General features: G+C 47.3%; 1 protein-coding gene across 3 annotated transcripts in view; it reads left to right on the plus strand.

The window, feature by feature from the left end:
- Pdp (pyruvate dehydrogenase [acetyl-transferring]-phosphatase 1-like protein, mitochondrial) overlaps nt 1-25,309 on the plus strand; it is a 48,587-nt gene extending 23,278 nt beyond the window's left edge. The window contains exons 1-2 of one of the 3 annotated variants that reach the window (XM_077686167.1): nt 19,361-19,384; nt 20,795-25,309. In XM_077686167.1, coding sequence (XP_077542293.1) covers nt 20,891-22,075 — 1,185 coding nt within the window. In that variant the 5' untranslated portion in view covers nt 19,361-19,384; nt 20,795-20,890 and the 3' untranslated portion in view covers nt 22,076-25,309. Of the gene's footprint in view, nt 1-19,360; nt 19,385-20,140; nt 20,517-20,794 lie in introns of those variants that run through there. The other 2 variants (XM_077686165.1, XM_077686166.1) reach the window with 2 other exon arrangements.
- Nucleotides 25,310-26,696: the final 1,387 nt, after the last annotated feature.

Raw genomic sequence — 26,696 nt, forward strand, 5'->3', positions numbered from 1 at the left:
CAGTTCTCTGTTTTTGGCTCCCGTCTTACTCCGGCCATTTGAGGTCAAAACTGGCGTGTCGGCCTTCAGATCAGAGGGAGCGCTTGTGGCCTGAATGTCCAACGAGACGAAAGATCCAACGAGTGGAAAGGTCTAATTCGTCACGTGATCGGCGAGCTTGAATTTCCACCGAGACGAAAGGTCCAATCGAGCCTGAATGTCCAACGAGACGAAAGTTCCACCGAGACGAAAGGTCCAATCGAACCTGAATGTCCAACGAGACGAAAGATCCACCGAGTCCGAAGGTCCAATCGAGCCCGAATGTCCAACGAGATGAAAGGTCCACCGAGACGGAATATCCACTGTTGGACCTTTCGTCTGGTTGGATCTTTCGTCTTGCTGGACCTTTAGACGCTGAATCCAGGGGGAGGGGTGGGGGTTCTGACGACGTGCTGGGGGCCGCATAATACTGCCCCGCGGGCCGTAGGTTGCCGACCCCCTGCACTAGAAGATAACGAATTCGTGACGATCGTATATGTAAATATTTTGGCCGCCTCCCGTGTATGCGGGTGGCTGTTTTGTTATGTAAATATAGACGTACACATCCAAGCAGGCAGCGGACGTGCGGCTTGGGGCTTGTTTCGCGCCCTTTAACTGCGCTTAACTTGTTTATGTGACGCTATTGCCTGACCTTCCACCCGCTAATATACATGTACCCTGCCCTTCGTAGATCGTGCACCGTAAAAAGTTACGTGAAGAACCATCTTTGTTGCTATACCGGCGTTAATTGCGTTGTTAATTACGGTATTACGTTGTTGGGTGTTGTTACGTTGTTATTCCGTATTAAATTGCGAATGGTTACCATCATCATCACAGATTGCTTGAGTACTTTGAATGTATGAGACTAAGAGTGCGCCTAAGAGAGCGCGCACCCGGAGGGAGAAGCGCGCCAACCCGAAGACGACGCGAAGAGGAGGAGGGGAGAGGAGGTGCGAGCGCGCGCTAGCAGCTGGAGTGGAGAGGAGGATGAGAGAGGGCGCGCGCATGCGCGCTTATCACAGCTGGTGGGGGTGGAGCCGCGGAGGGAGGAGCGCGACAGCGCACAGACGGCGTGGAGAGGAGGAGGGGAGAGGAGGGTACGAGCGCGCGTTATCGCACAGCTGGCGGGTGCGGACGGACGGCGCGCACCGACGACGAGTGACAGGCCGCCGCTATAAGATGCTCTGCATCTAAAATTGGCCGCGTATCTGCTCCTTTCGTTGCAAATGCCGTCAAAAGACGATTGTCTTTATCGGCTTTTGCCAAGTAAATGCCGCCCTTCGCTTTCCCGCTCACCTCTCATGTTGTTCCTCTTGCGTCGCGCTCCTCCCAAGGTAAAGACGCCAAAGGTTTGCTTAAATCATTTTAAATTTCCCGGGTTCCACTGCTCCAAACCGGGTGTCTCGATGCCAACGCTGCCGTACGGTGAAGACGCGCGTGAATCGAGGCGCCCTACTTCAACGTTTATAGAACCGCGTTTCCCTACTCCACGTGCGTTGCAAGCAGAACGTGGAATCTATCTAGTGGAACCTTTCATAACTGTTGCCGGTTGATTCCTTAAAATGACGCAAGAAGCTATAGTGGCGCGGGCGACAGCAGGCGACGGCAAAGTGAATTTTTTTTCTGGAGTTGATGAAGTATTTAATTTCGCCAAAATCAAGCATGTACGATTTTTTTATAAAGGAACACTGCAAATATCACTTCTGTATTGATTTGTTGTCTCATATTTGCGCAATGTCTTGTTCTTCTTCAACAATGTTGACAAGTATGAACATTACACCGGACATAGACGGGTAGATTTAGCTGTGACTATATAAGACTTTTGCGCAGGCATTGTTTACTTTGGCCGGGTGGCTGAATCGAGTCACAGACAGACAGACGGACAGGCAGACATACAGACAGACCAAAATTTCTGGGTTTAAGTAGCCCAAGAAAGACTATCGTCTTTAAAATTTCCACTCGTTTTCAAGGTGGTGCCGGGCCGGTGGTGTCAGTTGAGCCGGCTGCGCTGCTCGCGTCCGCTTGCATGCTCCCGCTCAAGCAACATTTTTCAGTTACCTCAGGCTACAGGAGAGCAATGTTCTGTGTTCTATAGGCTACTTGCGAAATGTTCCTACATGTGTCACCGTTCGCAAAAAAAAAAAAAAAAAAGAGCGATTATTATCGCCAGGAAGTTAGACCGCCCGACCTGACGATACTGACGCACGTCGCGACGACCGGTGCAGCTCGCTCAAAATAAAGCGGATAAATCGGCTTGTTTTAGCGGATATTATTTTGTTTAGCCTCTATTTTATTCAGTATGTTATCATTTAAACGCCCCAAAACGCGGTTAAGTACAAGCAAGTTTTCTGTGGCTTGTAATTAAAACACATGGAGGGCGGCGCGGCCGTCTGCTTTTGTACTACCAGAGTCCTTCAATGCTGTACTACCCAGACTCGTCGGGCACGAGCGGGCGCTGCATGCATGTCGCCAAAACTCCAGCACAAGAGGAAGCATTCCTGCGTGGTTTTGCAAAGGCAGGCTCGCGGCGACGGCAGCAGCCAAGGTCCTTCTCAAGGTCCGCCGACACGAGCTCTTATGTAAACAGACTGGCTTGGGCTGTCAACGCACACTCGCTGCGCCCTGCTTCTGCGGCAGGAACACGCTCACGGTGCGTGGTCGTCCATAATCAGCGGCCCAAACAGCGTGTCTTTCCTGCATGCGCCCCTCCCCTTCCACCACTTTGTGCTTCCTTCGCCGCTAGCGAAATTATGCCGCATTCTCACCACTGAGGACCGGCGATCTTTTGTACGAAGCGCCGTAGGAAAAAGTGTATGTGAGTTTGGACCAGGTTCTGAGGGCACAACTGTTTTTGTTTTATTCGCTATACAACAGCGTTCACTTTGTTTTTCCCTGCTTGAGCAAGAAAGCGAGCGAAGCACTAAAGCGGGCAATAAATATCGACGATGTTAAGCATCGGCACTTTTTAATGCGCAAGCATTCTTTGCTAAGTACCCCACCCCAAACAGTGCACTGCCGAAAATGCGAAATTGGCGAAGTCAAGGCATTTCATCGTTCAGTAGTGTAAATGCAGATCATTGTAAGAACAAAAAGAAAAACAGAGAGCAAATGTACATCTAAATCAAACGATGACTCGCCCGATTTGGCATTGGATGGCCAAATCCGGCAACCACCAACCGTCGCTGCCAACAAAACACAAAAATAGAAGAAACAAAAAAATGAATTGACGCAGAGGTCTACCTAATTTAGAACCCTCACGCGGCAAACCAAAAGCAAAACAGAAAATATAACAAATGAAAAACTGAAAATGAACTAACGAAATCACAAACGTAAATCTGACCCGGCGCCCAGAAATTAAAAACATTTTTCTCGGCGGAGATTTTATTATGCCTCAAATCACATGGGTAGATATGTCCCCCATTTTATCTAATTCTGCTCTTCCGTGGAATTCACAAATTTGGTAGCTACTAATGGGATGTACCAATATGTGGACTTCCCAACACGGCGATACGGGGATTGCGCTTCAACGCTTGACCTTTTCGTTTCCAACTCAGTCAATTATAGTGCAATCCATATGTCCTGTGACTGACCATGTTTCTGTGTTAGCAACTATTTCTTGTAGGCGTCCGTTACCAGTTATCGGACGACCTCGGAAAGTTTTCATGTACCATGTGTCATGTATCATGTACGATCCAATGATACGCCCTGGAGGAGGAGCTGCTGTCTGGGAGTAGTTTCACGTGTTCGCCGAATGAAGCCTACATATAACCTTGAACAGCTGTGGAAATGTTTCGAAGACAAGTTATTTGACTTCATTATTTCTTTTATCCAATCCAAAACGATTTCTAATACACCTACAAAAAATGACTGCGGCTTAGCTCAGTTATAACCTTGCCATGGATATGCAAAGCGAAAGCTCGACTTAGCCTGGTTAAGTCTATAAAGCTGACATAAGATAAAGCTGGTTGGAATGAGGAGTTGATCACTCGCGCACATCGGCGAGTGATCAACTACGCCCAACCACAACGAGACTGCATGCTCACTCGGAGGCGCGTGCACTTACCTTCCGTTCTCCCGAGACCGACCGTCCGTGGTGATTCGAGAGCAAAGACAGCCTATTGGCGGTGAGATCTTTGAGTGGCGCCCCCTGGCTCTGACGTCGGCTTAGGGATTCGCGCCGCTGTCGTCTGCTACACTCCGCTTGTGAGGGGCAACAGTGCCTGGGCTAGAAATCGCCCGCTTCGTTGCTGTAGTGCGTTAAAAAGCGTATTTGTAGCGACTCAGTTATTTTGCTAGGTTCTGACGCATCTGAATAATTTGAAGCTGTATACCCCACAAGTTTGCAACACACGAAGAGATAGAGAACTTTCTTCAGAGTATCGGTCAGAAGATCGTGTGTAACTCGTCCTTTCTTGCTTATTCGCGAGGATCAGCGATCAGAGCTTCTCGATAACTATTCAAAATGCGTAGGCTTCCCTGCAGTATTTTTGAAATTCTCCTATGAAGACTCAACAGTCTAATACTACGTACCAAGCAGCGGCCTCTACACGCTCATCGCACAGCAGGAAATAAAGCGGCTTTCTTCTGTTTCTTTCGTTGTTGTCTTGAATTGGATTAATGTTTCTCCTTTTTTTTCTGCCCAACGCATTAATTTTTCTGCGCCGTCACCAACTTCTTATTACGAGGTTTCGGGATGTTTGGGAGCCTCACAAAAGTCGTGTGGATATTTCCTTCATTTTGTATGGCATACATTCCCTTCTTCACAAATTGGCTTTCATTACGGCTGCGTGCAAGAAGGTGCATATCCGCAGCGTGCTTGGTTTATTCACATGCAAATACAATGAGAAGGTTAGTGCTACGCCACCGCGATCGCGCTTTAAACAACGTGGTCCACAGTACTCGAAGGCGGCTTTTGTGCTCCGAATTTTGAACAATGATGACATGATTACGGTGTTGAAGGCATGATATACTCGCTAACTAACGTAATAAATAGTATACCTGCATATATTACAAGACTCGAAGCCGAAGAATTCCAAGTAGCTCTTTATTGCTTTTCAACCCTTCCAAGCGCGAAGAACAAATCCTATTCTACTCGGGATGGCGTTCTATGATTTGAAGAAAATTACTTTTACTCTCTTGTCCTGGACTGAGGACCCGGCCCACTAACCAGATCGATTTAATTGTTAGACAAAGTTTTCCCCTCCTCCCCTTACTCCTCCTCCTCCTCTTGAGTGCAGTTTTACTATAACGCATATCCGAATATCGGGAAGATATGGCTGTGCAAAATGTTCCGAAATATCCCTCCAGGTCTTAACAAACATATATGTGTTACTATAAATTTAACGAAGACGTGACTCGTTTTGCTCAATAAACCTCCATACTGGTTAGATGCCTGGTATAGAATCAGCACGCGCGTATATACACACTGAGTTATTTGGAACTCAACCTACAGTTTTTGCAGTCTATAGTGCATTTCGGCAAACTTTCATGCCTTGACAAGGTAAAGTGATGTTACAAAATGCGTTCGAGCGTTCGGCAAGGTTGCAAAAACTGTTTTACCTTACATATGATTACCGGGAATCATGATGCCTTCTGCCAAAGCCGACAGCCCTGAAGGCTGAGAATTTGTTTTGGTCTTCCATTTTCGCTGTTGTCGGTTATTAGCAGCTGACTGTTCCTTTTGTTCGAATGCTTACATGAGAAGCTGACGCCTACCTCCGACTCTTCGCGCTCCGCACAGGACCGGCTTCGCAAGAAACGGGGTGCGCCGGCAATGTTTTGTCCCGTAGCTGTATCCAAAACTATACTTTAATTGACACCATGAGCTAGTGTATGCGATTTTAAGCCTATTATTATGATAAAAAGTTACCCACACGCCAATTCTGGTGCGGACAAGCATCAGAAGTTGACCGAGCGCAAAGAAACGGCAGGGAGAGCGACCATGAGTGAAGCAGACGACAAATGCGAAAATCCCTAAGCTGACGTCACGGAGGCGCGCTTCGCAGCGCCGCCTGTGTTCGCGCTCACCGCCAATAGCAAGCTACAGCGAGATCACCAGGGCCTACCTCCTGACTCGACGGGTAATCCCCCCCTCCCATCAGGGACTGAGCCGGGAGGAGGCCGTGTTACTACGGGAGCCTCGCAGACCAGTGGCACATCTTCTGGGACTGTATCCGGTTTCCAGACATAGCGAAGCCAAGGAATTATCCGCCGAAACTCCAAGAAGCAGTACGCAGTAACGACAAGGGCGTTCAACTTTGGGCCATCCAGCAGGCCCGGTGTGCGCTCGAAAAACCCAGACCACGCGACCCGGTAACGGGGTGCGTTGGCGCTGTGCAGAGTAGCAGCAAACCCTAGGTCGACACCAGGCCCGCGTAAAACCGCGGCGCGGGGCGTAAAAACCGTCGTTTTGCAGGCATCAATAAAGTTATACCTAACCTAACCTATAGGCCAAAGATTAATGTAGCAAAATATGTGTTTTTAGATGCGAAGCATCTCATGCTCGGGGCTGTGTTCCTCCCTCCCTCGTTGTCGTTGGCCGCCGTCCGCACTCTACTGCGCATGCGCGTCTCTTCAGCCCCGTCAGCGTTTGGGCTGACGTCAGCGCAGTCCACTATAAAAAGAAACTGTTAGGCGGCGCCCGGTTTCGATCCCACGACTCTCTGGCCGCAACGGGAGGTACGTGGCGCTCTTCCCACTGCGCTACAAACCAAGACGGGAGAATGTGCTACGAACGCGCCTTATGTCCTTCACTCATTCAAACTACGTCAAGAAGCTACTAATACAACGAAGGCACGCGAAGCTGAACGCCAACGGAAACGACGAACTGAAAACTAATGGGAACTTCAGTTGACCCCATGGCTGCTTCGCATACTACTCAGGGTTCCCCTACGGGAAGATGGTGTAATTTTTTTTTTTTTCATCGTTGGTAAACAAGCTTAAACGAAGTCCTAAAGAGATGTGGAAGTTGCAAAGAGGAAGGTTGAATACCACCAATATCGGGAGATCGGAGGGTATTCACAGGCTTCCATCCTGAAAGACCCCCCCCCCCCCCCCCCGATCTCTAGCGATGACTCTGAGGGCCTCACCACCGCTGTCTTCTCCTGCAAACAGGAGCGATCTTGCATCTCTAGGTCCGTTCTAAATCATGCGAAAGTGCATATTATCGCAATACAAGAAAAGGTGCCCAGACATCACTGATGATATTCAAAGGGCTAATCATTATACTTTAAGGCAGTGTTTTCTGCGTCTATCACTGACTTCCATGTTTGGCCCGATCGCAACTATAAGAAGGTAACACCCGAAATTTGTCCTATGAAGGCGTGCGTAAACTTAAACCAAACTCTGCTACTGTACCTGTTCTCATCCTGTGCTATGTCCTCAAAACACGTGCATCTGTTATTTCTGGATACGTTGTTGCGTTTAGGTTGTCCTTTAGTTCGGGTGTCATACCAGTTCATAAAGAAGATACCCGTAAACACGGACAAACCTATACCTCTTAACCTATACCTCTTACTAGTGTGTGTGGCAAAACACTGGAACAAGTGTTATACTAGACCATTTTTCACCACTTACAGGAGAACAACTGTTTTAACAGTGCCCAGCATGGACTCCGTGCGGGCTTTTCGTGTGTCGTCCAGCTGTACGTATGTTGAGCATGAAAGCAAGGAGACCGTTCCCATTATATTTTTTCTTCATTTGACGCTGGAAAACAAGTGCACGCACGCACGCACACGCACACACACACAAACACATGCACACACACACACACGCACACATACAGAGAGAGAGAGAGAGAGAGAGAGAGAGAGAGAGAGAGAGAGAGAGAGAGAGAGAGAGAGAGAGCAAAAAAAAGTCCTGCATACAAAGCCAAAGCATGAAGGCACCAGTGGGTCACCAGTACGGGACTCGTGGCGATGGCTGGCAGGTGCTGGGCGCCGAGTCCCCGTCCCTAGGGGCCAGGGTGCCCGCCGCCCTCCTCGTCGGCGTCCACCTCTTCTACGCCACGTCCGGGCGCGACGACGTCACTCCGCGGTCGGCCGCCCCGCCCATGGTCCATCCCGATGAGTGGCGCAGGGTTACCGATCATGCCATGAAGTCCGGCTGCCGCTCAGCGCCGGATGTGGCGGCTGGAATCGGGGACCACGGCACCCTCCAGAGAGGGTGAGCCGGTACCTTCGTGAGGCCGTTGGCGCGGGAAGAGTACCAAGGGGTGCGGAAGGCTTGCTCAAAGACAGCTCCCCTAAAGAGCGTGGCGACGGGATCTGCATCCTGCACCCGCCTCTGAGCGCCCGCCATGGCCGGCCGAGGTGCAGGAGCTTCAATGGCCGTGGTGGAAGGGCCTGGTTCCCCCGGCACCGTGTTTTCGACGCTCTCCTGGTCGCCGATTCCTGGGGGAGGCCTCGAATCTGGGTCCACCGCACCAGTCTGGCCAGGGAAGCCTCCTTCAGCGCTTCGTTCAGCTGGGTCCGAGTCCTTGGATGCCATGATGTCAGCTAGCTCTCGTTCTGCCATTCTAGAACTGCGTGCACAGCCAGCGCCACGGCACGTTCCATGCACGTGCGCTCGTTAATACTCTCGCTCATTAACGTCAAGGCAGGAAAGGCTTCCCATTAAAAATCATAGACGTGTGCTACCCCAAGGCGATGCGATCTGCGTACAACAGCTGTATAGGCGTCAAAATATGCAATTACAAGGGTTATCCACGGATGAAAGTAAACTCTCTCTCTCTCTCTCTCTCTCTCTCTCTCTCTCTCTCTCTCTCTCTCTCTCTCTCTCTCTCTGTCGTTTAAAGGCGACATCTTTAGGGTGTACCGCATGAGGGAAAACGCAGCTTTGGGAAAACTGACGTGCTATCTGTGCATATGTGGGTCATTGGCATTGACATTCTTTCCTTCTAAGCGAGGGTAACATTCCTTAGCCAGCCATCTCCGCCAGGCACCATGCCTCCTCTCACCCTCCCCACGGGCCCCCGCGGTTTCGCCTGCGCACCGCCATATCCACGGGAGGCGAGGTATCCCCTCCCGACCCTTATCCATAGCAGCGCCCAAGCGCAACAAAATAGAATAAACGTGTTTTCAATCAATCAATCTCCTATAAGCACCTTTTCCGCATTCCCCCTGTCACTGACCTCTATCTCTAGCCGCAGTTGCTCTTTCCTTTGCCTTTACTGCACCCCTTTCGCTCGGCGTTCTTTCTGCGCGCACTAGCATAGCAGTTGACGCCCTCCCCAAATTTGAAACTCTCCTACCTTTTAAAATTGTCTCCTAATACTTCCCGCTATCCCCCTCCTTTACGTCCCCTTCCCCACCCACCACGGGCCTGATAAGGTGTCGGCACCCCACGCCAGACAGTTTCTGGCCCTCTTCCCCCCCCCCCCCCCCTAAAAATCGCATCGCATCGCATTGACATGTTTTGTCAGTCTCCCGCGGGGATGTGTGTCGTGTCACGCGTGCTGTGGCATGGGTCTGCAACATCAACGTGACGTGACGTGACGTGAGGTAGCAGGGCTGTTCACCAAGCTAAGCTCTCCTCTCATTCGTTTAAAGCAGCGTCTCGGCGAGAAAAATTACATCACAAAAGGGAATAAGAAAACCTCGCTGAAATGTAAAGGAAAAATACCCACAAAATAAAATGAGGGGACACTTCAATGTGCAAGGTACTGCAGCCCAAGAAGTTCTGCCGGTATAGCAGTCAGTGTGGGTGGTAATTAAGGTTTTATTCTGGGCACATGGATCACTTTAAGAAGTGTTCTCCTGCGATATGATCGATGTGTTCCCTCGGGAAGGACTTCTTAGTTGAGAGAGAGAAACTCTTTATTGAAGAGGAAAACGCAGGGAGGTTTGCCGACATGAGTAATTCGCCGACATGCTACTCTGCAGGGAAAGGAGGAGAGGAAAAAAAGGAAGTAGGTGTAGTTAAGAAGAGTAGCAGAAGAAAAAAACTAAAAAAATGCAGTCCTAGCTGCTTCAGGGCATTGAGTTGGGTGTTTCTTGAAATGACGTGAATACTACAACGTCGTAGACACACCAATTTCCAGTCGAATAGCGCAGACAGGACTTCGCGCTGAGCAGAGGGAGAGGGCCATGGTCCAAGTAATAATCTCAGTGTCATATTGGTCCAGGGTCGAGACAATCAATTCTGTTCTGTAAACGGCACCGCGATTCGGCATAGGCAGAGCACTCCAGTAATATATGTTCGACTGTTTCAGTTGAGCCACAATTATCGCAGTCTTGATGTCTGGCCTATACGATGTAGGTAGGAGTTCGCTAATGCTGCGTTGAGACGCAGCCTATGGAGTAACGTCTCCAGTCGGCGGGGCAGACGTTCTGGCAGCCTCATTCTAATATATGGATCTATGTCATGTAAAAAACCGTCATGATACTCCGGCAGGCACCGTAAACGGTCCCTTTCCGTCAAAGCTGGTGTCTTCGTAATCGTTGAGGCATCATGTTTCGTGAAGAAAATCTTCCTGTTCCTCATTTGTAGACCCCTGTGGGCAGCCTCATCCGCTTTCTCATTTCCCATGATGCCACTGCGCCCTGGGAACCACTGAAGGGTTACCCGACGCCCAGCGACGTATGCAACGTGATATAAATACTTCACTTCGCGCTGGGCATGTTCGTGAAAGCTGAAACAGCTAGCACGTTGCAGGCTTTGAAGAGCTGCTCTTGAATCGCAGAAGACGGTCCAGTATGTCGGCGGCTGGCGTAGAATGTATCGAAGGGCTTCTCTAATCACGTATAACTCTGCCGACGCGGGTGAAGTCGGTCTCTCAAGCTGATACGACAATGCTTTGTGAGCTGATGGAATAAAAATTCCAGAAGAACTGCACTCAGGTGTTGCCAATCCTTTCTGTATAAACGTCATTCATTGCCGAATAAAGCCTGTTAATGTGGGCAAGGGTCATCTGGAGTAGGCCAATCTGAGGCATATGCTTTTTCGAATCAATTCCAGGTATGAATGATTTTATGCGCAGGGGCGTCAGAGTCCAGGGTGGGAAGTTGCGTGGCATGGTCTGCGGGGCTTGAGTTGGAATGGAGACATCAAGGTTTCAAAGCTAGAATTGTGGTTTTGAACAGCAAAATGGGACAACAGATGTCTCAAGTGAACGCGGGGCGTTTCTTGAAGCCGTAGTACGTCCAAGGGGAGAAAACCGGCTTCAGCAATTGTCCCAGAACACGACGAGCCTTTAAGGAGTCCTAGGCACTTTCTGAGACAGTTATTCCTCGCCGCCTCCAGTTGTCTTTTATTTGTAGGTGATAGCTGTTGCAGGACAGGCAGGGTGTAGCGCAGCACTCCGTCAACATACGCCTTGAACAGCAAAACCATAGAGTGACGATCGCTTCCCCAGTGGCTGCCCGAAGGTATACAATTTGCGATGCTGTTGAAATTCGCGTCCGTAGCCTCTTCACTTCAGGAGCCCACGAAAGGTTTCGGCCTAAGAGGGTACCAAGATATCTTTGGGTCCGTACGTAATGGAGAGGCCGGCCACCGAGGAATAAAGGGTATCCATGCATTTGCGGGTGAATGCTATGGCGACGCTTTTTTCGGGGGAAAGATGAAGTCCTTTAGGCACTAGGTACGCAGATATTTTTGTGAGCGTCTTCTGACGTTTGTTTTGCGTTACCCTGCGTAATGTTGATGCACTCCAAATGCAGATGTCGTCCGCGTAATGAGTGATCTTGACGTTACGGGGGAGTACGCGCTTCAGGTGTATGAGCGTGAGATGAAACAGTAAAGGGCTTAATACAGCTCTTTGAGGCACTCCTCTTTTTGTTTCACCCGACATGCGCGTAAAATGCTAGTCGATTTTGCGAAACGCTCAGCGCCGGATGAAAAGTTCAAGCTCCGCTATAATAAGCTCATCTTAAACTATAAGTGTTACGAGTATTGCGAAGTAACCGGCGAAGCAAAGGAAAAAATTAGATATCGTGGTGCCCCCGAAGCTGAGCATCCAACGCTTTTTCCACGTGCTTCCCCAGAATAGCTCACCGTCCGTCCACATAACTCGTCGCGGACGCCCAGTAACATTTCAGTTCTTTTCACTAACATACGAAGTGTAGTTCGTAATCGCGATTCTATTTCTTATGCTGCTGACACTACTGCCGCTGACATTATTGTATTAACTGAGACTTGGTTGAATGAATCTGTACGTGACAGTGAAATTTTTTCTGCTCAAACGTGCTACAATCTATTCCGATGTGATCGCTCCTCAAAGCGTGGCGGTGGTGTCTTAGTTGCTGTGAACCACAATTTAGAATGTTTACGAGTCAATATAGCTACAAATCTTGAATTCACTTGCGTTCAGGTATCTGTTAACTTTACCAAGTTTCTAATCTGTGTATGTTATCGCCCGCCGTCTACGCCACTAGGTTTTTGTAATGATCTTCACGACACCCTTAACACCATTCACACAAAGTTTCCTAATCAGCAGATATTTCTTTTTGGTGACTTTAATTTTCCCGATGTTAACTGGGAGGCACCCGCTATCTCAAGTGAAGAAACATGCGAATCATCAAATTTTGTGGCACTCTGCTCAACCTTTTCCTTAACTGAGGTTATCGCTCAGCCAACAAGAATAACGGATTCCACGTCTAACATGATTGATTGATTGTAAGGTTTAACGCGCCGACGCAACGCAGGCGATGAGGCGCGCCGTAGTGGAGGGCTCCGGATTAATTTCGACCACCTGGGGATCTTTAACGTGCGCCGAAATCTCGTACACACGGGCGTTTTTGCTTTTCGCCTCCATCAGAAAAGCGGCCGCCGCGGCCGGGAATCGAACCCGCGACCACGTGCTCAGCAGCGCACGTCTAACATGCTTGATTTATTGTTAACAACAGCTCCTGATCTTGTCACCAACATCAGCTACTTACCGAAAATAAGCGATCACTCCGTAATACACATGATCTTGAATTTTCCAACTCGTTTGTCCCGTAATAATTCTAAGGTTGTTCACGATTACAGAAAGGCTAACTTTTCCGCCATTAATGATGGTCTGAAGACTTTTCTGGATGAATTTCTTGTTGGTTTCGACGAGCGATCGGTCACTGAAAACTGGCACCTGTTTAAAAGTACCATTCACAATTTAATTAAACAACATATTCCACAAAAGATCATTACCATTAACCGCCAGTTTCCATGGTTCAGCCGTGCATTAAAACGCCTTGCTAACAAAAAAAGACGTTTCTTCATCAGAGCAAAGCGGTCTGGTAAATTGGAGCACTGGTCAGCACTAAAGGATGTCGTACGTACTTATAAGAAAGCTTTAAAGGAATCAAAACACAAGTTTATGAATGTTACACTACCTGAACTGTTTTCCAAAAACCCTAAAAAATTCTGGAGTACGATTAACGACACCGAGGATTCAACAATTTCTCTTGTTGATTTGCAGTCAAACCGAATCAGCAACGCTGATTGCGCCGTCGTTCTGAATGACACGTTTGCAAAAAACATTTTCGAGTTGTATTAACCCGTCACTTCCTGCTTGTCACACTCGCATTGATTTCCCCATGGATCCTATTAATTTTGATTTTGATGGCATTGTACGCATAATTGAGAGCCTAAAATTGTCTTCCAGTTGTGGTCCTGATGATATTAATACAAAAGTGCTTAAAAACACCTCAGTTTATTCCGCCATTATATTGTCCAAAATATTTAATCAGTCTCTTCAATCTGGGGAGATTCCAGATGACTGGAGAATAGGAAAAGTGATTCCACTCCATAAATCTGGTGACAAACATTCCGCTTCGAACTATCGCCCCATATCGTTAACGAGTATTCCTTGTAAAATAATTGAACACGTCATCGCTTCTCACTTGGCAAGTTTTCTTGAATCATTCTCATTTTTTACACCTGAGCAACACGGCTTCAGAAAATTATTTTCGTGTGAAACGCAGTTGGTAGCCTTCACAAACGACCTTCATTCTGTACTTGATAACGGTTCCGTGGCTGATTGCATATTTATAGATTTTTGTAAGGCGTTCGATAAAGTGCCCCACAGCCTGCTTCTTCACAAACTAAGCCACCTGAATATAGACCCTAATGTTGTTAAGTGGATTAAAGGTTTTCTAACAGATCGCTCTCGATTTGTTCATGTTAATGGATTCAACTCTTCCGTTCTTCCTGTCACTTCAGGCGTTCCACAAGGTTCAGTTTTGGGACCGTTGCTTTTTCTTATATATATTAAGGATCTGCCCAACAATCTGACCTCTTCTGCAAAACTTTTTGCCGATGACTGTGTTATTTACCGCGAAATAAAAAATACTAACGATGTTTCTTTGCTTCAACAGGATCTTGATGCTATCGATAATTGGTGCTCGACTTGGCATATGACACTTAATATTAATAAATGTAAAGTAATGCGGTTCTCACGCCAACGTGACTTACACCCTTCCTCTTACAGTATAAGCAGCTCCCCATTGCTACCAGTGTCGTCTTATAAATACGTCGGGGTTATCTTAACAGCAGACCTTAGTTGGAATATGCACGTCTCTTCTATTATCTTGAATGCTAACCGAATGCTTGGTTTCATTAGGCGACATTTTTTCTTAGCCCCCGCTTCGGTTAAACTACTATTGTATAAGTCACTTGTTCGGTCAAAACTCGAATACGCGTCTTCAGTGTGGGATCCATGCAATAAATCATTAATAAATGCCCTTGAAGCAATCCAGAACCGCGCATCGCGTTTCATCCTTCATGACTACGGCCGTTTATCAAGCGTAACGCAAATGAAAACAACTCTATCTCTCGAACCACTCACACTGCGCAGAAAGGTATCGCGCATGTGCCTCTTCTTTAAAATCTATAAACTGAACGCCACCCTTAAAAATGCTCTTATCTCACCCCCCACTCATGTTTCGTTGCGCATAGATCATTCTTGCAAAGTTGGTATCCCGAAATACCGCACTGTATCATATTCAAATTCGTTTATTCCTAGAACTATAGCGGAGTGGAATCGCTTGCCACCAGCCCTAATGCTTACTAACAACATTGACCAGTTTAGAAAAAAAACTGTCTGAATACTTCACTTCTGTCTAGTTTGTGGCCTTTTTTGCCACAGTGTTTATTTTTTTTTTCAATTTGGTATTTCTGTTGGCATGCAATAGTCAATGTTAGTTTTGTTAGTTTTCTATGCTAGAGGCAATACCTGTGTAGATTTGTGTAAAGACTTTATATATATCTGCGCACTGCTGCATACTTATTGGTTTAGTGTTTGTGTATATTGTTTCATTTGTTTACAATGTCTGTATAATTCGACCACCCAGATGTACCACTCCCCTCATTAATGCCCTCTGGGCCACGAGGGTACCTGAAATAAATAAATAAATAAATAAATAAATAAATAAATAAATAAATAAATAAATAAATAAATAAATAAATAAATAAATAAATAAATAAATAAATAAATAAATAAATAAATAAATAAATAAATAAATAAATATGATATTGAGCCTTCTGCCGTGCACATGAAGAGTTTTCGTCCCTCAAGATAGTTAGAGGTCCATGTGTGCAATCTTCCACCGAGTCCAAGTGCAATAAGGGATGCTAGGATTGCATCGTGATAAGCTGAGTCAAATGCTGATTTGACGTCTAGAAACACTGCAACTGGTACATGGCCAGATTGTCGTTCTTCTACAGATGATACGAGGGCAACGTTTTTTCAAGTCGCTTAATTGACGTATTGCAAATAGGCAATAGCCAAAATGGCAACGCAAAAGTTTTTCGGAGCGTCCTCGGAGCCGCACAATGCTCCGTACGCAAAATTGGTCGCCGGGTTGGAAGGTCACCCGTTTGTGGCGTGTGTTGTAGTGGCGGGAGTACATCGTTTGTTCAACGCCACACGTTTTCAGCTGCAGCGGGGATAACACGTGCCTTCAGGGGTTATCACGTGAATTTTCTTCAAAGTGGTTCTCTCAGCAAGGAAACCGAAAGTACGCCCCCTCCCCCCCCCTTCCATCCACACCGGTCAATGATGAGGAAACACTCGGTCGACGGGCCACTCATATTGGAGGAAATTCAGTACGCCATCACGGTCCTTCATCCGAATAATACTTCTGGTCCCGATGGACTCGAATCGGAATTACATGTGCACTTCCAGGATTTTTTATGTCCCTAGCTTTCTAACGCTCGTATTCGAGGAAGCTCATACAGTTCACATTCTACCAGTATCATAAAACTTTGACATCAAACGCCGCGGAGAGCAACACACTGAGCAAAACTAAGTGTTATAGACCGATGTCTCTGTTGCTGTGGTTCTAGCCAAAAATGTAATGTGACTTATTTGTTTGGGGACGTTAAAACATGTGGTATTCGTGGTGGGAGTATTCAGGTCAGCATTCATGCGGCCGGTTTAAACACCTTTGAATGCGTAGCAGGCACCAGAAACTTCTTTGAAAAAAGGCTTTTCCGCGATTAATAATGACTCCCGGCTACTTGCATCGACATCTGTGCCACGCCAGCGCATACAGGTGCAAGAGCATAATGGTGGTGGTGGTGGTGGTGATGTTTATTGACGGGTGGACCTAGCCTTGCGTGGTATGCCGGCAATTGCTCACCCGATCAGCACCTTTTTACCGCTATGCGCGGAAATTCACCATGACTCGCTGAGGCTTGTGACACGTAAAAATTGCAGGATCAAACGAAAGATGTCCCTTCTCGTGATCCAATGGCCTTCCGGGAAAATTAAATCGTTCAAAGAGGCATGCGGAGCGGCCATCCTTCGCAGTTCTTTAAACAAAGCTAACCGCTCCTCCGCATGCTCTCGGCAGTCCATAATAAAATGACCGATGTCGCCTGTAGCACCACACGTTCCACACAGAGGTGAAGCGATAATGTTCAGCTTATGGAGCCACGCCGGTGTCCGCGCTGAGTTGGTCCGGATGCGGAACAGTAAGGTTGCCTCTGTCCTCTTCATTCCTTTTGTGGCACAAGGTCGATGTTGTGGTCGCCAAAGAGAGCGGAAATGATCTTGTATGATTGTTTTTAAAATGCGCCGTTCATATGGAGCCACCTTCAGAAGACGAGTGCACGATGTCGCTTCACGAGCCAACTGGTCCACAGCCTCGTTTCCAAGCACTCCTACGTGGGAAGGGACCCACTGGAAGCGAACGCAAAATCCGTTTTCCTTTATCTGCTGAAGAAGACGCAGGGAGCGTTGGCAAATTTTATCTGCGGGAAATCCAAGCTGCAAGAGTTGTAGGGCCGACTTGGAATCTGTTAGAATTACCGCATGCTGCACCCGAAGCGATTTGATCTTTTTCAAGGCCGCCTCGATCGCTATGCACTCTGCCGTTGTTGATGACGTCAACTGGTCAATGCGAGCCGCCCAGGAAACGTTCATGCCGGGAATCACAAAGGCCGCTGCGCTGGTATCGGCTTCTCTGTCGACAGATCCGTCCGTGAACACATGAGCACAATCTCTGTACGACCGGTCCAAGTGCTCAAGTGCTAACATTCTCGCTTCCGCCATTGCTGTATATCTCTTCGAGCGGATGCCCGGGATGGTGAGCTGGCACTCCAAACTCTCGAAAGACCACGGTGGCTCCAAGCGATATTGGTTCTTCCGCTGTTGCGGTTCGAGAATGCTGAGAGTGTTGAGCGCCGCGTATATGCGAGATTCCACCCTTAGGCGGAGACGCCTGAGCAAGGCCTTTCCGGCAGCGGACTCTCCCAGCCGGACAAGCTGCAAGAGCAACCGCTGAGACGCCATCAAACGAAGAGGTGGAAAATGGGACTCTTCCAGGACTTTTTTGTTTGCCGCCGCCTGGGGAACTCCTAGGGATATCTTAACGCCCTGTCGGTGCAGCGCTTCCAGACGAGCATACTGGGACTCCGAGGGAGACAAAACAGGTAGTTGGTAAAGAACCCGATTCAAGATGAGCGCCGAGTGGAGCCTAAGCATAGAAGATGGGTGACTCCCCCAGTTAGATCCAGCAATTCGTCGAAGCACATTTAAGCGGGGAACCATGGACGTGACAAGAGAATCCACGGCCTGCCTCCAGAATAATTTATAGTCGATAGTGACGCCGAGAAACTTCACACGAGTAGCTTGCCGGATTGGCAAGCCACCTAAAGTTAACTTGAGGCGCGACCCTTTCCGTTTCTTTCCGGGAAACAAAATAAAGCAAGACTTTTCCGCGGAGACTGTTAGTCCCACCGACGAGAGATATGCTTGTACCGTACGAATCACTCCTTGAGCAATCATAGCCAACCGCTTGTGTTGATAACCTGAGATCCAGATGCGTATGTCGTCGGCATATATTGATAAGTGCACTGACTTGCAGTCCTTTTTTACGGCTCGAAGGAGGCCCGCCATAGCCACATTGAAAAGTGTAGGAGACAGAACACTTCCCTGTGGCACACCTCGCGATACACTTCTAGTGCTGCTTAAAACGTCCCCTAATCGCACCTGCATAGAGCGTACCTGTGATGAAAGCGTGCACGAAGCGGAGGAGATTTCCTGTCACGCCCATTTGTGACAGCTTTGTGATGATGCCGCTTTGTACGACATTGTCGTAGGCTTTGGACACGTCAAAAAATAGCGCCAGTGTCGCTGGTGTTCCACATGACTAACAAGATCGAGGACGCTGTCTTGTGCGCATAATCGTTGCCTGAAGCCAGTCATGCATGCCGGAAGCTTTCTCTTACTTTCAAGCCACCACATCAGCTTAGCATTCACCAGCTTTTCCATAAGTTTAGCGACACACGACGTGAGTGAAACAGGCCGATAAGAGGCGATGTCTGCCTGGTCTTTGCTGGGCTTTAGAAGCGGTGCATAAGTCTGTGCCACGATCAATGCATGACTGCACTTCTTAATTATCAATCTTCTAGGAATAGTCTTCCGTCAGCAGGGCTTCCCGATTTCAACTTAATTCTTCCAGAACAGTTCTTTTTTTTTTTTTTTTTTTGCACTGGATCTCGCCCCACTACAGAGACTCTGGCTAGTCAGTGCACGGTAGCAGTTCCGCCGGTTGGAGAAAAATCAAGCCGGACGGCTCTCACCGTGACTTGTGAGCAGTCCATCGTGATTTTTAAAATTTAAAAAAAATATTTGCCCCCCGCCCCCCTCTTCAATTCAAGCATTTTTTTTTGTTTTTTCTTTGTTTGCCTACACCCCGGCCATCCTTGCTGGCTTCCGTGGCACCGCGTCTGCGTGACGCCACATTTCGCTGTTTGTGCTGTTTTGTCAGTCTTGGCGTCTTTTCTTTGTCTTTTTTTTTTTTTTTACAGCGCGTAAGCTTGATATGGCCTTTTGCGCAACTTCATACGATCATGTGACTCATATCGGCTGCGCAGCACGGACAAAGACGTTTGCATCTAGAATTGCCTTTCCCATGTGCAGCTTTCGTTGCAAATAATTAAGGTATGATCTCAGTGGAGCACACATGTATCGAGCACCCCGCTCGAGGTTGACAGCGCTTGTCTTGTGTATCGTAGTCTTCGTGCACTGATTGATTGATTGATTGATTGATTGATTGATCGATTGATTGTGGGGTTTAACACGCCGACGCAACGCAGGCGATGAGGCGTGCCGTAGTGGAGGGATCCGGATTAAACGTGCGCCGAAATCTCGTACACACGGGCAGATAACTCTGCTGACCTGACTCTGATTCCAAAAATAGAGCGTGACTTGGACAACGACAGTAAAGAAGGACGACGGGACAATTGCTTGTCCCGCCGTCCTTCTTTACTGTCGTTGTCCAAGTCACGCTCTATTATTTGAATCATAATGCACCAACTTGCCCAACAGATTTGCTTAATGACCTGACTCTGCTTTTCTGAATGCAGACCAGTTCGCGTTCGTTTCAAAAGCATCGGTAGTACCTGGTAGCTATGCCTGGTAGTACTGTTGGTACTGTGCAGCATGCGCGCACGACTTCTAGTAGCCGCTTCATTGCTGATTCTCGGAAAGGCTAACTTGGCATCTATTTAGTTTCATCAGTTTCATGCTTCCCGCGTTGAGATGGCTTACCCGCGTTTTTGATAATTTTTCATATTTCAATGTTCGGAAGCTTTTTTGTCATTAGTGCTAAAGTGAAGGAATTAAATTATATTATATTAGGCATCACCACCCCGAGAATGCAACATAATTCATCAATTAGATTTTCTCATTGAATGCGTGCATTAGCCGAATAACCGTGGCATCTGGCCACACACATGGCGACGCGCATGGTTCCAGTCCAGTTATCGTTGATATGTACTGATCACCTGTGTCCCTGTGTTGTGCAGTTAATAATGCTTCGGCCGATCGGCTAATAGTATGGCGAAATAATCTGAGATGCACACTTAAGCACTCTTCAGTAAAAGCTCTGCAGTGGTTAACAAAAAATACAAATGGTTTGGAGAAAGTTATGGCAACGACCTTGACTGGACTGCGGCACTTCGCGTTACCAAGACTTCAAAGAATTGCTACTGGTTTCTGCCTGAACGGGCTTAGGCAGCAGTCGCGTTCTCAGAACGATCTCTTCGGGGCACCTAGACTAGGACCACCTGAGGTAAAAATTTTAAATGGTGCCTTACACGTAGTGTCAATTTCAAGTAACCTTCCCCCTGCCCCCATATGTCCAGAGCGTTCTGCCTTTTAAATCGCTGCTCGCGTAGTAGTGACGATTCGTGTATTCGTTCGCAGAATCAAATGCCTGGCTCTGATACTGATCAACTAGTGAGACTTCCTGAGTCTGGGATATTTTCACCAATCATTTCGTAACGTTATGTGGCAAAGTTTCGTCGACAATGTTCGCGGAAACTCACCAGGTACCACTTATTCCCGCAGGTGTCAAAGATTCTCCGTGCCAATGAAACATCGAGGGAGGTGCAAGCGCGGTCCCTGCGGTCCTTTGACACCAATCAGCTTCCCTCCAACAGTCCCATGGAGGACCGCCTCGTCATTGCTCGCTGTCTGCTGACTACGGGACATTTATTCGGCGTGTTCGATGGACACGGCGGACACGGCTTCGCGCAGCTTGTGAGCCATCGCCTCTTCGACTACATAGCCCTGTCAATTCTGCCTCACCCACTGCTTAAGGAATACATCGAACAAAACAAGAGGATGCACCTGGTTCAAGTAATCCACACCATAGACGCCCTGACGGACGAGCAGAGCCAAGCCCACTTCGACAGCCTGCACGCCTTCGCCCTGGCGCTGCTGTCGGACGTGGGCCGGCCCTTCTCGATGCAGGACGCCCTGCACAGGGCCTTTGTCCAGCTGGACGCTGACATCTCGCGCGAAGTGGCCGAGCAGCGGTGGCCGCAGGCGCTGCGCTTCGCCCTCATGGGGGCCTGTGCCTGCGTGGTGCACCTGGACGGCATGCACCTGCACGTGGCCTCGGCCGGCGACTGCAAGGCCGTGCTGGGCTCCCTGGCCGAGGACGCCAGCTGGCGGGCGCGGGCCCTGAGCACGGAGCACAACGCGGACAACATCGGCGAGCTGCGCCGGGTGCTGTCCGAGCACCCCGAGGCCGAGGTCAACACGGTGGTGCGGCAGGACCGGCTGCTGGGCCAGCTGGCGCCGCTGCGCGCCCTGGGCGACTTCAACTACAAGTGGCCCGTGGGCCAGGTGGTGGAGCTGCTGGTGCCCCTGGCGGGCCCCCACGCGCTGCCGCCGCACTACTGCAGCCCGCCGTACTTGAGCGGAGCGCCCGAGGTGAGCCACCACCACCTGGGGCCCCACGACAAGTTCCTGGTGCTGGCCTCGGACGGCCTCTGGGAGCAGCTGCAGCCCCATCGGGTGGCCAAGCTGGTGGGCCAGCACATGAGCGGCCGCCAGACACTGGACCGGCTGCGGCTGCTGCCCCAGCCGCGCCTGCGCCTGGGCCAGGTGGCGCACATCCTGGCCGCCCGCCACAAGGGCCTGGCCCAGAAGCCCACCGACGCCAATGCGGCCACCCACCTCATCCGCAATGCGCTCGGCCGCACCGAGTACGGCATCGAGCACAGCAAGCTGGCTGCCATGCTGGCGCTGCCTCAGGAGGTGGTGCGCAGCTTCCGGGACGATATCTCCATCGTGGTCATCTACTTCAACTCGGACTTCCTGCGGCTCTCGCCCGCGGGCTAGCGATCGCCCGCGACCTATTTATTGCTATTCACCCCACGCATTGTGATATTTTTGCTCCAATATTTATTGCGCTGACAACAGAGTTGCCATTGCCATAATGCAGAGGTTTTATTGGTAGTTTCGGAGAAAGTTTGTCTAGTCTACAAAATGTTTTCACGCAGCTCACTTTTGGAATGTCAAACTCATGGCGGGTAACTTTGTTAGTAGCTTCAGCTCTTTATGACAGGCATTGCTTTCGTTTGATGTGCGACAGAAGGATGAGTGGGAATAGATTTTTAGGGCTCACTTGAGCACTTCTGTGTGTAATTTCTTTAATGTTCATAATAAATTATGTCCACAGTCATGAAGCACCAGGAACTGTCTTTCTTATCGTAGAAGCTGTGAGATACGTAACCAGGTAACATACCGCTGTGCACAATCGATATACTTAACCAGCTGGAATGGCATAACAAAAAGATTTTGAGAATAGTAAAGAAGCAGGAAGGCCTCCTCATGAATTCCTGCTACTTTGCATTACCTTCCAGCTTTGTTCATTTTTTCATGCCTGTACAAAAGCGCACAACATTGGTTGTGACTTTTTTTTTTTCTTATCAGCAAGTCCTGACAAGGTAACTGCCAAAGCGTCCGTGTCATGGAACTTAAGTAATTTGCAATTGGTTTATTTGAGATTGGTGTAGAGCACACCCATTATCATTTCGAGTAATCAAATCTCCCTGGTTATGACTTTTGCTTTGTGATTTGACTGACATTGAATGAATGAGATTCTCGTGTAACTAAACATGGTGACAAATTTCACAAAGCACCTGATTGAGTGCAGCAAAAGCAGCTTGAAGGTATGGTTGTGAGATTCATTAATTGTTTGGTTGTATTCTTCTGAATTTTATCAAAGGTCACCTACATGGGTAAAGGCAGCTAATGCAGTAAGCTCCTTTTAAGACAAATTCTGTTGAGCCGAATTCTCGTGCATACCGAACAACCTGTAAATGGTTGTCTGATATAAAATAGATTCAGTGGAAAAAAAAAAAAAAAAAAAAAATCAGTGCCATTCCACTCTGTCACTAGTGGAGCTGTATATCGCTCTGTTGACCAGAGTGCAGTCCCAGGAGTGCATGAAACAAAATACGCTTCTTCGTAATTTGTGACTGCGCAGTTAATAGTTAATTAGCTGAATGACACTTGGAAGGACTGTATTGGGGCTGCATGTTTCCCTCCCGAAGAAGCCCATGTATTGACAGCAGGTGGGAATTCTGCAATATTTACAATTTCACTGTGAACTACATAATTATAAAACGATGAAACTTTTTGTAACATTAGGGTCGTCTTAGTGGCTAATTGCCAGTTAGGGTCATCTTAGTGGCCAATTGCCAGATAATTTGTTTCCAGATAGTTTTAATAAAACAAGAGTTACAGCCGTGGTCTGTAACATGGCCATCTCCCTCAGTAGATGGCCACGTACTGACAGTAGCCTGGAATTTTGAAACATTTACAACTTCACTGTCAACTAACTAATCATGACAAGTAGATGAAACTCGGCGTAATGCTAGAGTCGTCCTACTGGCAAGTTTCAGTGATTTTTTTTTTTTTTTTTCAAAATACCTACATTAGATTGAGAGCTGGAGAGTATTTACATAAAATTGGCTTTGCCTACAAATCTGTCGACACAACTTGCTGTTGTACACAGTTGATGTACACCTAGCCTGTAACAGCTCCGCTGTAGAAAAAAAAAATCTTCTAGAGACAAACAGTTTCACACATGCTGTACTGTACTGTTCCTTGAAGATAAACTTTGGCAGTGACTGCCGCCGCTGTTGATTCTGCACAACAAACATGTGGCTGGAGGGAACACGATGAAATTAGAAGACACAAATCGCTGCAAACGTGACTGCCTTGGTGGGGTCTAGTCTTGAAGAATATAGCTGTCTTGAAGAGGTTCTTGAGGTGCCCTTGGAGGATACTTCTGACGACGACAAGGAAAGGGCACTGGTGTGACACATGATGCAGCAGATGCTTGCCTAAATGCTTGCGTGATCTTTCTTCAATAGCACGAAGACACTGGGCGATTTTTAAGCTCATTAGGTGAGATGGCCTCATTTGTGACCGTACGTGAATTTGCACAGTAGCAACAAACATGCATCATAGATTGGTTGAAACCAAGCGAGAGTGCTTAGTTTTTTCTGTAAAGTTGAGCCCAATAATTGCTTTTTTCTTTGGCATTTTTACCCGTGTACGTTTATTTCACTCACCGTTTTCAAGTAGAATATTTGGATGCACCTGGGCATGTTGCCAGTTTATTTTTGGAGAGCACTTCTGGAAGTTTGGAATACAGTAGAAGGACAACCACAAGGTCCCTTTGAGTCCGTCTTAGTGGGAGCTTACTGTTGAACTGCTTTCACCCTCATACCAGAAAAAACAAAGCCTCCATCAGGAATAAAATGGCAAATTTCTACAAATATTATAACAAACCTTTTAAAAGTATGTTGCTAGGATGAAATGGCAAATTCTAATTGCAGTAGTAAGGCTAGCCATCCACATAGCTAAAGGAGTTGCTGGATAGAGGACAGTAACGTAGACATAGATGTAGACTATGTGGTGACGAGTACTGTTGTTCAGGAATGGAGAACAGCATTATAGTGGTGTTAAACAAGAACTTTATATGGTGATGAGTACTGTTGTTCAGGAATGGAGAACTGCATTCTAGTGGTGTTAAACAGGAACTTGTTGTTGCGTGTCAGAGCATAAAAAATTTGTTGTTTAATTGTAAAGAATTTTCTAGCAATTGAAAGTAACAACATGGCAAAGAAGCATGTTGGTGATTCATTCATCTCCGAGGAAAATAAAGCACTACTGAAGACAATGCAGGAACAAGATTAAAAAGGACACGCACAAAGCACTTTCTACTCTACATGTCATTAACCCTTGTCCCTGTCTTGCCCTCAGTAGCACTTTATTTTCCCAAGTTAAAGGCACACTGAAATGAATTTGTACAACTCCTAACTGTTCGTGGCTGCATTGTGTTGTTTAATCTATGCAATGCCTTATTTCACTAGTGAGTGGAAGTTTGGAGCTTCATTCTTATGTCTACAGGAACACACGGGTCTGAAACCGAAAAAGTTTATTTTTACAGTTATGATGATGAAAATTGGGGTACATATGTAGTTTTTCATTGTGATTGTAGATATAAATTTTGTTTTTGTGTAAAATGACTGGTATATTAAACTTATTTGGATTTTTATATTCGATTGTTTGACAGCCTTCGTAAAAAACTGGTGGTGGAGTGATGCAGCTGAACAAGGTACCAGTGAACTGTGCACAAACCAAGGAGTGCAACAAGACTAACATCATCATTGTATCTGGTCTGTAGCAGAAGTTACGACCATTTAACGATTAGAAACAGCGCAAGAGACAGGACGAGGAAACTGACAAGGACGGGCGCTGTCTCTTCCTTGTCCTGTCTCTTGCGCTGTTTCTAATCATGAATCCTTACCGACTCGCCCAGCTTCGCACACTTGTTCGACTATTTAACATTCGGGCCTGGAAGGCAAAACCAGTTTTTCTAGTTCCCACCTTTCAAGCCCAAACTGCGTGCTCTTTTTGTTTGTAGGCTACACTTCTTAGTGACTTGTAGAACTACATCATAGAGCCAGTTGTTTTCTCATTTTCATTTATTTATTTTTTAGGAAAGCTTCGTAAAATCCAGCTGGCGGTGAATTTGTTTGTGAGATAAAGTTTAGGAATACATGAAACTGTATTTACAACTGCATGACAACCTGATTTGTTCATTCGAAAAATTGCAAAACCAGGTTTCTTAAAGTTCTTGAGGCGTGTGTGCTGCAAGAATGGCTGGAGCTTAATACTTGTTGTTCCTAGGCAACGAACTTCATCGTTGAGCTTAAGTTATTTAAAAAGTTATTTGTTGGCATGGTCACCTGGTGCCTTAATGTGCCTAAGGTGTGGCTTCTGTTGAAATTTCAGTAGTTTGCTTATACCGACACTCCGCTTGACTCAGATTTTTTTCTGGGATTTTAGTACTTTGAGTAAATAGTGTTTTACTGTATGGGGAAAAGGACCACTTTCATGTAGAGCCAGCTAAATGTTAAAGTCGGAGACCAAACTTGGCAGGTTTCAACAGCATGTAAAGATAAAAACAGCAAGTGGTACGTTCCTGAGATAACGCAAGTTGTGAGGTAGCAGCTGTCCCGCTTACTTCACTTTGTCATCATTCTTTACACACCGCTGAAGAGCTAACATGAACTTGCCAAGACGAAATGTTGAAAGTCATTCTGTACCACCCACAAAAATACTTCTGCTGTTAAAAAGAATGGCTGTGAACAAGCACACACATTTGCTAGTACGTATTGCTTTTTGCATGGGCGATGGACTGCTGAGACAGACAGCATTTTTGAAGAGGCAATAATTTGTTCGTAAAAAAAGACAGTTCCCTCCTTAAGTGCATAAAATTCCAAAATGAACCATCTGACTCAGCCAGCCAGGAAGTGGGCTAGCAAGCGAGTAAAAGAATCTGGCATTTTTAGTGTGGTACACAGAGCTTTTATATTCATCCTTGGCCGATCCCATGCAAAGTTTTTTTTTTTCCCCACCGCAATAGACATCGAGGTGTTTT

Source organism: Haemaphysalis longicornis, unplaced genomic scaffold, assembly GCF_048455015.1.
Source record: "Haemaphysalis longicornis isolate Haplotype H1 unplaced genomic scaffold, Haemaphysalis longicornis Haplotype H1 scaffold_1, whole genome shotgun sequence".
In the NCBI taxonomy this organism is placed as follows: Eukaryota; Metazoa; Arthropoda; class Arachnida; order Ixodida; family Ixodidae; genus Haemaphysalis; species Haemaphysalis longicornis.